The sequence below is a fragment of the Anthonomus grandis genome, chromosome 6 (assembly GCF_022605725.1).
Source record: "Anthonomus grandis grandis chromosome 6, icAntGran1.3, whole genome shotgun sequence".
NCBI lineage: Eukaryota > Metazoa > Arthropoda > Insecta > Coleoptera > Curculionidae > Anthonomus > Anthonomus grandis.
The window spans coordinates 34,338,190-34,351,236 of record NC_065551.1 but is presented as its reverse complement, the minus strand read 5'-3'; the positions used below and the strand labels follow the sequence as shown (position 1 = coordinate 34,351,236).

The window sequence follows — 13,047 nt, the reverse complement described above, 5'->3', positions numbered from 1 at the left end:
ATAAAAAAAAATTCCTGTAAACCCTAATTTTCATGATAAATTAAATAAAAGCTAGCCAGAAAGCAATGAATGGTACTTACCTAACGTTTGATGGAAGATCTTATCAAAGGACACCTCATTTTTCTTTTCTAGGTACTTGTGCATCACACTGCGTACACTAAAAATAAATAAAAAATTATTAGATAAGCATAGATAAGAAGACTATTTTTGAATAATAAGAGAAACATTCGGGCATGATTATTGGCAAAGGTCCAGAAATAATATGAATCAAGGCATGACTAAAACATATCTATTTATTTGAAGTGGCTTATAAAAAGTGGTTTACGTTGCCTGCATACCATCGAGGTAATATTTAAAAATGAAATAATAAATACTACGATTTTTTTTAATTAATGTGGGTGGTCTACATGGAATTTTAAAAAGGGGCGAATTTAGTTTACAAGGAGACTACTACTACTTTGTAGGTAGAGTTATTGACAAGCCTTATTAAATCTGAGTCAGTAAAACTTATGATAAATAGACATCAGAAAACAAATAGATTTACAATAATTTTTTTCAAATCACACATAGATATTTGGTAATCAGGACAAAACACCATTAAAAAAATCGTCTAATATATGGTATGCCTTAGTAACTAAAATTTTTTTAAAATCTAATATAAGAGTTAATTTTTCTCATACATAAGAGGAAGGTGATGTCAATAAATTGCTCTGAATGTGGAACGTGCAATACAATTTCCTGATGGTGCTTAGTTATACCATAGTTATTGTTTCAAGCAACCAAGGGTTAAAATTCTATTTTGCACATAAAGATACTGACAAGATACACTACACCTCACTCCATAAAGGGCTCAAATTGCTCTTTTTTGCAGAACAAATACTGTATTAAAGAGATAGTGGGCACATGATCCCCAGAAACAAATTCCATAGCGAAGATATGACTCCACAAGGGAATGATAAGGGTTTTTTGCAATGTAGACATCTAAATTCTTAGCAATTTTTGTAAGGGTATAGGGTTAAAGTTTATAATAATTATTTTGCACTAAACTTACAAACCGAAAATGCCATTTCTAGCCTGTACAGTTTTATATTTACCCTGTTGCATCAACGAACTTAATAAATATAGGTATGCCCTAAGTATTTTTGTTTGTATAGATCCCTATTTTAGGTACTACCTCTTGGCTATTGGTTCTTTGTTCTTAGTTACAACTTAACATAACAGAAAGTAAATTAAGAAGAAGTTACAAGCTCTATAAGGTTGTTTCATTAAACATATCATCAGGAGATATGTGTGTATGTTATTTCTAAATCCAAGCCCTTAGAATTCCATTATATTTAACCTCAACACACAGCAACCTGATGACACCTTACCGCACACTTTAATTATGTGTTTCTGGAATTTGAGTCTGCAATCAAATGTCAATCCCAAAAACCTGCAACACTGTGGAGTTGAAATTGGCTCCTCATTGATTTAACATTCGAAACTCGCATCAAATTGGATTCATACATGAAATGAATAGTTTGGACCACCCACCCAATAAGAATCTCGCATTAGAACAAACAAATTAATAGTGAGTAACCAAGAATTAAAAAAAAAAATAATCAAATTTGGTAATGGGCCTTGTAAAAACCTGCTTTGCATAATTAATAAATCAATCACAGGACAATCCTAATTAATACTGAATTTTCACCTTGATGATAATGAGCCAGTTTACCACCCAAGAACTTTTGAATTTCGAATGGAATTTCCTGTATATGTGACAGGGCAAAACCATTAATAAGTATCTTCCCCCCAAAAAAAAACCCAATCAATTTCTAACATAACAAGGAAAAATATTTGTGTTAGAATTTGGCTGTTTGCAGTTATCTCATACATTAGCCAGAGAATAGTAGATAAAAGATTAGACAAAGCCTTTCGTATTAATTGATGTTAGATCATAGTAATCATGTTTAGTTATTTTTATGATCCCTAATAACCCTTCTACCTACATTGTTATCGTCATGTTTATCTGTCCCAGATTTGTACAGTGATTGCAACTCTTTCTGAATAAAATAAATCGATTTCTCTTCTAAATCATTTATAATTCATAAATACACTGTGCATCAAAAATAACAAATTATTACCTTGGATCTGGTAACACGATCTTTTTACTAGCCCTGGCCGCAGGCGTACACTTGCTCTTCTCCATGGCCATAAGGTAGCTGACATCGGCCAGCACCGCCTCCAGATCCGCCATCTTATCCTCTAAACTGTTGTCACTGGGGCCAAATTATTTAATTTTCCTCCGCTGATATATAACTATGGCAGGCCTCGGTGACACATCATTTAGGCATCAATAAATCCGTGCATCCTGCAAGCAAATTTGGTATTATAATAATATGTTTTATTGGGACATTGATTATCTAAAAGACAAGCTTTTTGGTAAGTATAGGGTACGAATGCACGAATGTTATTCTTTATTCAGTCCAAAAACATAATATTACAATGTTACATACAATAATCGTAACATTACAAGACTCCCGAGGGGAAATGGACCGTGTCCTAAATATTAGCTTATAAAAATTTAAAAACTTTGCAAAAAAATACATTTAAATAAATAAAATAGATAATGGCAATTACAATTTCAAAACCTCATCGACAGCAATACAACCACAAACAGAATAAAAACTGACACTGAATCTAAAGTAAGCCTATTCTAGATCTTTACTTAGTGCTTCATGCATGTCACTATCCTGAAAGAACTGATCAATACTGTAGTACCAAAAATGCCCTGAGCCTACAAACAAGCTTACTGGGAGGTAACTGCCTAAAGGAAAGAGGGAGTACATTCCAGATCTTATTAGATTAGTATAGACATTCTCTAATTGGAAACTTAATAAATTCCAGAATATACAGACTGTACATTGTAAGAATGCCAGTATCTTTAAATACTCCTCCACAGCTATCACGATAGTCCATACCAAATACAATACGGATGCACCTCTTTTGCAAAATAAAAATTCTGTTAGAATCCACAGAGTTGTCCCAGAATATTATTTCATATGCAATCTGTAAGCTCCTCTTGACAACCTACACTGCCATGTATTACCCGGAGAGCATAGCTGTATTTACTGACTTCCAGTTCAGCTTTTGATCTAAAACTACCTCTAGAAAAAACACACTTTTAGCCGCTCTTATCACTGTCTTCCCGCATGTGAGTGCAAAGTCTGTTTCCTGTTGTGAAAAATGAACAATCTGTGTCTTTGCAACATTTAAAATAAGGTTATTTTCAATAAACCAGCCTCCCAGTCCATCCAAGGCTTCTTTCATTCTAGCAATACATGCTTCCCGATTGTTCTCACTGAAGTTCAAGGAGCTGTCGTCAGCATACTGTACCACATCGACATCAGTGGTGCATGCAAAGTAATTTGTATATATTAAAAAAAGGAGTGGTTCCAGGATAGACTGGATAAGTCTGGAAATACAGTAGACTCGCGATATAGTGAACTAATTAATGCACATCCAGTTCACTATATCGATTTGTTCACCCTATCAATTTTTTTTTAATGTACGTATTAAAGCAACGTTTTTCTTTAGAAAACTAACTTTATTAATGCGAAACAGAAAAAATATTACATATGTAATTAAAATAAAATAAAAAAACGGCAATCTAATCTATTTTTTCAAAAAATGAAGTAATTTTTGTTTGCTATTTTGTTTTTAGTCCTGTTTGCACCATCGTATTCCTTAAGTTTTGTAAAACGAGTATACTAGAATATTCCACTTTATCTTCATTTTCTTCGGCCCATTGCAGGATGTTGTTAATCGACTTTATTGTCGAATTTGTTGTCACTCGTTTCTTATTTACTACCATTTCATCTTGATCGTTTCCATCACTTTCACTTTGGTCATTAGTTTCTTTTGTGTCAGGTAAGTTATCTTTATTCCAATTGTCTACATCAATTATTTATTACGTGAATGTAATCAGCAAACAGAAATTATTCTGGGAGATATAAACATAAATACTCTATCTGAAAATTCAGCTGATACAAATAACTACCTAGCTCTCTTGATGTCTTACGGATTCTACTCCCTTATAACTGGTCCTACACGGGTCACATTAACATCAAGGACCTGTATTGACCACATTTTCCTTAAAAAAAAATTTTTGGAAAACAAAAATAAACATCTTTCTTTTATTTTGGAAACTGACGTCACCGATCACTATCCTGTGTTGCTTAATTTTGCTAGAGACGAGGTTCGGGCAGGGAATGTTTCCAATAATATAAAAATTAAAACTATAAAAATATTAAACAATGAGAAGGCAAAAGATTTACTTATAAAACAAAATTGGGAAAACACTATCTTAAATATTAATGATGTCGAAATTGCAACCAAAATTTTTTATAATGTTGTCGAACATATTATACAAAGCTGTGAAGAGACAAAAATATTAAAACAAAAAATAATTAAAAAAATAAAACCTTGGATAACTGCTGCTATTATATGTTCCATAAAAAATAGGGACAAAATGAAAAGAAAATTAATTAAAAATTATAGTTTGGAAAAAGAACAACAATATAAAACATACAGAAACTCATTGGGTAAAATAATAAATAAATGTAAAAATGACTATTACAAAACAAAAATTGAGGAATCTAAGAATAATATGAGCAAAATGTATAAGGTTATAAATGAGGTTACAAATCAAATTACTACTAAAGGAAATGACATAATAAAAATAAAAAATAATAACAAAGAATTTTCAAATAACAAAGACATGGCAAACTTTTGTAATCAGTATTTTATAAACGTAGGAGTAAATATGCAAAACCAAATAAAAAAACCAAAAAAACAATTCAAAATTAATCATAACAGTGTATCTTCAATGTTTCTAAAACCAACTAATAGGAATGAAATAATTAAACATATTTTTTCGTTAAAAAACAATTCCGCGCCTGGGATAGATACTATTAGCTCAAAATTTATAAAAAAATTTCATATTTACCTTATTGAACCATTGGTTCACATTATCAACCTAATATTTAAAACAGGAACAGTACCTACTCAATTTAAAGTATCAATAATCACTCCAATATATAAATCAGGTGATAAATGTGAAATAGGTAACTATCGTCCTATAAGTGTGATCAATAATTTTTCCAAGCTCTTCGAGAAATGTTTGAAAGATAGACTTATTGACTATTTACAAAAAAATAACGTATTAACACAAAATCAGTTTGGTTTCATTGGGGGGCTCAGCGCATCCGATGCTGTCTGCGAATTAACAAAGCGAGTGAATCAGGCTTTTGATGGTGATAGAAAGTGTTTGGCAGTGTTTCTGGACCTTTGACACTGTACCGCATGAGCTTTTGCTAGATACTTTAAGATCTTATGGTATTAGAGGTCCAGTGTCAAGGGTCTTTGAAAGTTACTTGGGGGACAGAAAACAGTCTTTAAAAATAAATAATGAGATTAGTGAACCATCTTATATAAAAATTGGAATTCCACAAGGAACAGTTATTGGACCTATACTTTTTATAACTTATATTAACGCTCTTACCAATCTTAAAATTCATGATGGGTCACTGATATCATATGCAGATGACACGGTTGCGGTGTTTCACGGAATTTCTTGGGGAGACACAAAAAAAACTGCAGAACTTGGTCTAGCAACAGTCAAGAACTGGCTGGATTCTTTTAAATTAAGTCTCAATAGTCAAAAAACAAACTATATTGCATTTTCTATAACAGCTGCTAATCGCCCCAGATTTCAACAAATTAAACTTGAATTAATTGATATCAAGGAAGTTTCATTTACTAAATATCTGGGTATCATTGTGGATAAACATTTAAAATGGGACCAACACATTCTAAAATTAACACAAAACATCCGTAAACTTATTTATCGATTTCATATTTTGAGAAATATCTTAAATGAAAAACTACTAATTTTAATTTATAAATCCTTGGTTGAGTCCTTGTTAAGGTATGGGGTGATTGTCTGGGGAGGTCTATACAAGAATTGTTTAAAACAACTTAATGTAGTACAAAACTTTATTTTAAAAGTTATATACAAAAAACAAAAAAGATTTCCTACACAACAATTATATTCTGAAGAAATTTTTAATATGCGCTCAATTTACATATTGTCAACATGCATTTATACACATAAATCAGAAAAAATCAAGAATTATGTTAGTCATTCCTACACAACCCGAAATAATATAAACAGACACCTAAAAATACCAAACATAAAAAAAACTATAGGGCAACGATTTTTAGGATACTTGTCCCCGAAATTTTATAACATCTTACCAAACAGCTTAAAAAATATAAATAATATTAAAAACTTTAGTAAGGTCTGTAGAAAATTTATTTATTCAAATATAGATAAATTTAATTTTTTTAAATAGTTTTGGGAAGGGAAATTTTATTGGAGAATTTTTGTTTAGTTGTAGATTATGGTTAGTTATATTTTATATTATTACTAAAATTTTGTGATTTCTCGGCATACACAAACAGATGTTACAACATCTAGGTGTATGTTAAAAACAATGACTGTTAACTATTATTATTGAATATAATTAAGTTAAAAAAAAAAAAATAAAAAAATTGTTATAATATAACCAAAATGATTAATAAATTTGAATTTGAATAGGTTGAATATGAACTTCTGGATTAAAAGTCTGCAATAAAGTAATGATTTCTGATCTCACTGTGTCAATGTGTTCTTTTTTTTATTCGGCTCCGTAAAACACTTAAGGGGATGTTATCTTCCTCATCGTCAACTTCGTCGGCTAATGGTGAAAGTAAATTATGCCAGCATTTTTCTATAACTTCAGGCCTTAAGTTTCTCCACGCCAAAGCCAAATTTAGAATGGCGTCCTTTAATGAAATATGTTTTAGAGCATCTCCAATATCCTGGTTAGTTCCAATAATTTGTGCTAACAAATTTTTTCGATAAAATAGTTTTGTCAGACGAATAGCGTTTTGGTTCATTGGCTGTATTAGCGGAGTAACGTTAAGTGGCATATAAACAGTGAAAATGGAACCGTCATCACTTCTTAGCTGTTCTGCAGGTGGATGGCTTGCTGCGTTGTCCAACAAAAGCATGGCTTTAACCGGAAGGTTTTGGCTCTGTAGGAATTCCGTAACCTAAGACAAGAACAAATGCTAGAATAATGTGCAGTTTAAATTCTTAAAAGGAATAAAAAAAGGGCGTAAATTTGAAAAAATCGTAGTCCAAAAGGACTGAAACCATTTTTTCTAATTCTCGAGATACAAAGATGGTAAAATTTAAAACGTCTTCCTATGACAAAACTTACCTCAGGAATAAACATTCGCGGTGAAACCGAACGTGGATTTTTTGCTTTCCCAATAATTAATGGTTTAACTTTGTGAGTACCTGCCGCGTTTGTGCATGCTAGAAAAGTCACTCTTTGTTTCTCGGTTTTCCTACCTGCGGGGCAGTTTTTTCTTCACGAGCTACATATGTCTTTCCGGGCAGAAGTTTCCAATACAAACCAGTTTCATCGGCATTGTAAATCTGTTCTTTTGTTAGCTGAAGCTCATTTATTTTTAGGTGTACAGTTCTTTTAAAAGGATCAACAAGCTCGGGTTCTGACGATAATTTTTCTCCTTGAATCCTGAGATTCCTTGTATTGACTGTGAAGTAACTTGGCCTTCTCTTGGATCATTAAACCAGTTACCGGAAAATTTCTCTCCCTTGTTTTTAAGAACCACTTATATAAAGCTTTTTCCATTCTAGGACACTCTGATTGTCTCAAAGTTTTCGCTTTTCCAGGTCCTGTGAAAGTACTGTTGACTCGTTTCAAAATCTTTATCCTTCTGTGACGAATCGCGCATATAGTGGATTTAGCAACACCATATTGTCTAGACAAAACGGTCACTCCGACACCTTTCTTTAATTCTTCTAATATTTTGGCTTCTAATATCTTAGGGTTAAATGATTTCTAATTTTTGCCATAATTATTCTGGTGGCGTGACCGACCTGCTGCACCCAAATACTAAAGAAAACTAATTGCCCGAAAAGAAACAAACCGTTTAATATCTTTTTCTTGTCTTAACTTGTTTGTTTACCTAATAAAACTATTGGGTTTACTATTTCGAGAATCAATTTGTTCACTTGACAGAATACATTAAGGAAAAAATGTCTGTTCACTATTTAGAATAGTTCACTAGACAGTGTGTTCAGTATAACGCGAGTCTACTATACCCCTTTTTCAAGCATTAAATTTAGTATATGGGTTAGTGGCATCAGGCTTATTATGTCTGCCACCTCCCTCAGAATAGACACAGGAATGTTATCATGTCCAACTGATTTCTTATTTTTTAGAGATTTTATTGTTCTAATGACTTCATTTTTTGTAATACTCAATAGTTTATTTATGGTCTTAAGTCAAAAAAATATGATTGACACAATTAATTAAAAAGAAATTACAAGAGTTTGTTGGTAAAATCTTAGCCATATCTGATTGTAACACATTAAGAAATTTAATAGTCCAGTAGCCTGGACCATCCCAGATTCCAATAAGCAGGCACCGAATTGTTACTTGAACAAGGGCACACAAGTCAAGAGACCCACCCAGTGTATAGTAAACATGTTTCATCAGCAAACAGAGTGAATTTTGTCAGAATTCCCATTCAGAACTGATCTCCAATGTTTAATAATAACTTATAAAAATTAGGTTTCTACTGTTCTGATTAAAGTTATAAAACCTATTAAAGTTTTTGAAGAAGATGATCCATAATCTGTTTGGAGCAGTCACTTTTTGCTTGGATCTATATTCCTCATTCAAAAATGATCCACTTGTATGGTCAATTTTTAAAAAGGAGAAAATTCTTATATTGATTTGCTCATTTAATTTAGAAACAGTCTCTTTAATACATAAAAAAAGTATTACACATACCTGTCCTTCTCAAACTAGGACCTGTAACTTTTCAAAAGTATCAAACTGTATAATAAGCTGGAATTTAAAAACATTGAAAAAAATTACACTTTCAGTAAATCAATAAGTGATTGGTTGTCCAAAAAACTTTATTATACCATAGATAAGTATTTTAATGATTATAGAGATTAGATTAAATTGCTACTTTTTAAGTTTTGATAGTTTGTATCTTTGTGCTAGCAAACTTTGGTTTGATTGACACCATCAAAGGCCTTGCTCTGATCTGAATTATACTGAAATTTATGAAATGCTTCTATTGTATCTAACCCAAGACGTAGGATGCCCAGGACAGTATTCCTATGCTCTCTAAACCCATCAAAGTGGCACCAGGAGAGAACTCTATTTGTCCCAAAGAATTCAGCGGTAACTATTTTAGGTATTATAAACTCAAAAGTTATATTTGCCTGTAAATCTGATAAAGGGTCAACCTTTTTAAAAGTCAATACAACAATGCCCACTTTAAGAACCTCAGGCAAAAGTATTCTGTTTAAAAGAAAGATTTATTAGTTTACTCAAGGAGAGTTATTAGTTCAGAGTTTAACACCTATATATCATGGCTTGGTTTACTCTTGAAATTGCTTCATTGAAAGTTGTTAATTTTTGACTGTCATTTAGCCATACAGCCATTTGCATTATTTTGTTTTTCTTCACTTAAAATTAAATCAGATCTGAGTTGAACCCAGGGTCACATAACTTGTATCCAGCCATTTCTTTAGGGCTTTATAGTGCTAATAAATCTTTCATTGACTCATATTTTTTATAGAAAAGATCGTAATAGAGGTAGAGGTGAAGGCGTAGGCTTCTACATAAAAAGCTCAATAAAATGTGAGAGTTTAAGCTTTATGAATTTAATATCAATAGAAGGTTTTGAACATTATTGGGTGCGTATTAGAGTAAAGCAGAAGTTATCCATAGCAGTAGGTGTTATCTATAGAGTAGGTAATAATGTATTAGAATGTGTAAATATCTTGGATAGAATATTACCTGAAATCTTGCCTGTAGATGAGTATGTTTTAGTTTTTGGTGATTTAAACATCAATATGATGAATATTCAAAACCCAGTCAGCAAATTATTTGATAGCTGACTTTTCTCAGGTATCTCTCTCAGGTTTCTCGCTCTTTCTCAGGTCTGAAGTATGGTGAGATGAATTGTTCTACCTTCATGATATAGACAATAAAGTTGAGTATCTGACCTTTTCTACATAAGACAAACATGTTCCCAGGCAACAGTCAAGAAACAACTGTCTGAGTTGTCTGTATAATATAACTATTATCTAATGACAAACCGACATAAGCAAACTCTGGTGTTTATTTTTAAAGTTTTATAAATGCTGCTTTTACTGATAAAATTAAACATTTTTCTGGTGTTAGATCTGTATAATACCAAAAAAAGAGAAATTTTATTTCTTGTGTACCGTCAACATCTCTTTGAATTAGGTATAGTTTCAAATAGCCGTAGACATGATACTCGACATTTCTTCTTGTGTCGACAACATTGAGTGGACTCATAAGAGCTTTCAAACTATCAAAAGTCACTTGTACAACCTGCTACTACCAATATTTATTGAAAATATAAGAAGACTTATCCTGGACGTCTGCCTATAAACTCTTGAGGAACTTTATTCACAATTATCCTTATACTGTTTAGGTATATGCATTTGTATGGTTGATATTGTGGTACAGAGTCTTGGGAATGTTTCCGGAGGACTGGGATACTGAAAAGTGTCCCTGGAGTAATCAAAAGACTCTTGGGTAGTTTGTGAGTGCCCTTATTACTGTTACTATTATAGTAATTTTGTATATACCTTATCATTAAATTGTATTTGACAATGCTAAACTTTCCCAAACGTAATTTAGGCAAATGAAGCATTATCGTTAATTAGATGGCAAAATGAGGAATACAATAATAGTGTAATAATGTAACAAATATTGAGAAGAAACCTAATAAAGGGTTCCTATGCAACCAATCATGGTACCACTGGTATAATGATGGCTAGTAGTTTTTCACTATAATTTTGAAGTTCATGGCTAGATTTTCATGGTCTTATTGCTTTAGATCAGTTGCAGTAAATGCCAATAATATTATCCTACACATTCAAGTGAAATAAAATGTAATGTAACCTGAACGTATGAGTGTTATGAACCCCCAAAACAAAGTGCAAACCAAAATCCTTGAAAGCTACTTGTCATAAAATAGAGGGTGGGATAAAAGGGGGGCACTGTCAAATCCCAAATAGCCCTGCCCCAATAATTCAGTACTCACTTTTATGTAAAAAATTTATAAAAAACTGACATCATCTGGTGGGGAGGCGCGTTTGATACACAAAGGGTTTTTCACAATTAATGTTTTTCAATCTGTTTTTTTTTTTTGTTTGTATGGATAATAAGTGAAACAGTTGAATTGAAGCACTTTTTCCTGGTCAGGAATAGAAGGCCACTGTAGGCAGGTACCACTCCATCAATGTTTCCCGAAACCGAATTTACGATGATAATTAGGCGTCATCGGCCTCGAAATCACGATAAAAACACTCATGGAGGGTATTATGGATCGGGTCTGAGTGGCAACCGTGCTCCTCGCTATTACAATTCACCCGACCCACTGGCCAGAGGGTCTCGGGGCACTTTCGAAGGCGGCCAAACGGCTCCGCGACATTTTACTTATATTATATGAATTAAAACGGTTTAATTAATACGACAGAAAAGGATTTAGGCTCGACTGCGAACGAGTTTAATTCCCATCGACGAAAAACCACGGAAAACTGACTGACGGACAGGTCGTCGTCATTTCGTCACTCGCCTTGCCCGATTTTTCATTTAGTTGCGCGAGTTGTTACGCTTGACAGGTGAGGACGCCCTTTGACAGGAAACAGCTGTTTTTTTTTAATGGGTTTAGCGGCGTTGCCGTTGTTCGCCACAGGTAACGCCTCGTATTTTACACTATACGATCCCTGCTGCGAAAGTTTTATTGGCTAATTAACTCAAAATAGCTCGATAGAAATTTTCTTTATTTGCGCCCCTTGGGCAATAAAAATCTAAGAATAAAAGATCGAGTGTTGTCACACCCTCGAGCTGACAACATGGTAACCACATCGACGTTTGACGTCAATGTTGTCAATGAGTCAGTGTTGAGAATAAAAAAACCATCAATGAAACGTAAATACTTTTAACAAGAACTTATTTGTCAATAATTAGTGAGTGTCATATTATCAATATTGTCAAATTTAATTTCTTAGGATATTGTCACAAAAATCCGTAGTCTTACGGAGAAATTTGAAGCATTGGCAATGTTGCATCATTGTTGCTGAGATGATTTATACCAGGCGGCTCCCTATTAAAAGTATAACATCTGTCATTGTCAAAATAATTTTAAATACAGCATCTTATACCGCGGAGTCGCCAAATATTTTATGTTAAAGAAAAAATCGTAATTATGTATTGAGTGTATAATATGAGAAAATTCTTAGAATATAAAAAATAATAAAGTAATCGGTTTCAGTGAATTATATTATGAACTGGATTATTGAGAAATGCATTAGGTACATACATAAGAGCGTAAACAAAAGATCAAAACATTTCTATTTCCCGTAAAAATGAAATTTTATTCGGATTGGCAACATTGTAACAATTCCCCATCAGCATTTTGCGTCATGTGAAGCAGTGTTGAAAACAAAAGAAAAATAATAAAAACAGAATGAAATTCAAATGCTTTTAATATTAACGTATCGGCCAATAAAATTATTATTAGTTTCATTGATAAATTTCAAGTATCGCTGCTGGAATCATTTATACCAGGCGGCGGCTTTGGATTACAATTATCTGTCAATGTCAAAACGATTTTAAATGCATACAGCATCTCATACCGCGGTGCTGCCAAATATTTTGAGTTTAAGAAAAATAACCTCAGAAACAAATAAATTCTAATAATAAGCTAAGAACATTCTTTTGTATATGTTAATGTATTTAAGCCTTAAAATATTCCAAGAAAGTCTAGCGCACAATATATTACATATAGAGAAATTCTGGGAATGTGAAAAATATTAAAGTAAGGAAATTCAATGAATAGCTTATATTATAAACCAGATTATTAAGATATATG

At 32.4% G+C, this 13,047-nt stretch overlaps 1 protein-coding gene across 2 annotated transcripts in view; it reads right to left on the bottom strand.

Annotated features, from left to right (window-relative positions):
* Positions 1-11,767, bottom strand: part of LOC126738030 (G protein-coupled receptor kinase 1) — a 67,059-nt gene extending 55,292 nt beyond the window's left edge. For both annotated transcript variants that reach the window (XM_050443188.1, XM_050443189.1), the window contains exons 1-3: positions 11,215-11,767; positions 2,124-2,350; positions 81-157 (exon numbers count right to left, since the gene is read on the bottom strand). In XM_050443188.1, the coding sequence (XP_050299145.1) occupies positions 81-157; positions 2,124-2,236 (190 nt within the window). In that variant the 5' untranslated portion in view covers positions 2,237-2,350; positions 11,215-11,767. The remainder of the gene's footprint in view (positions 1-80; positions 158-2,123; positions 2,351-11,214) is intronic.
* Between the last annotated feature and the right edge of the window lie 1,280 nt (positions 11,768-13,047).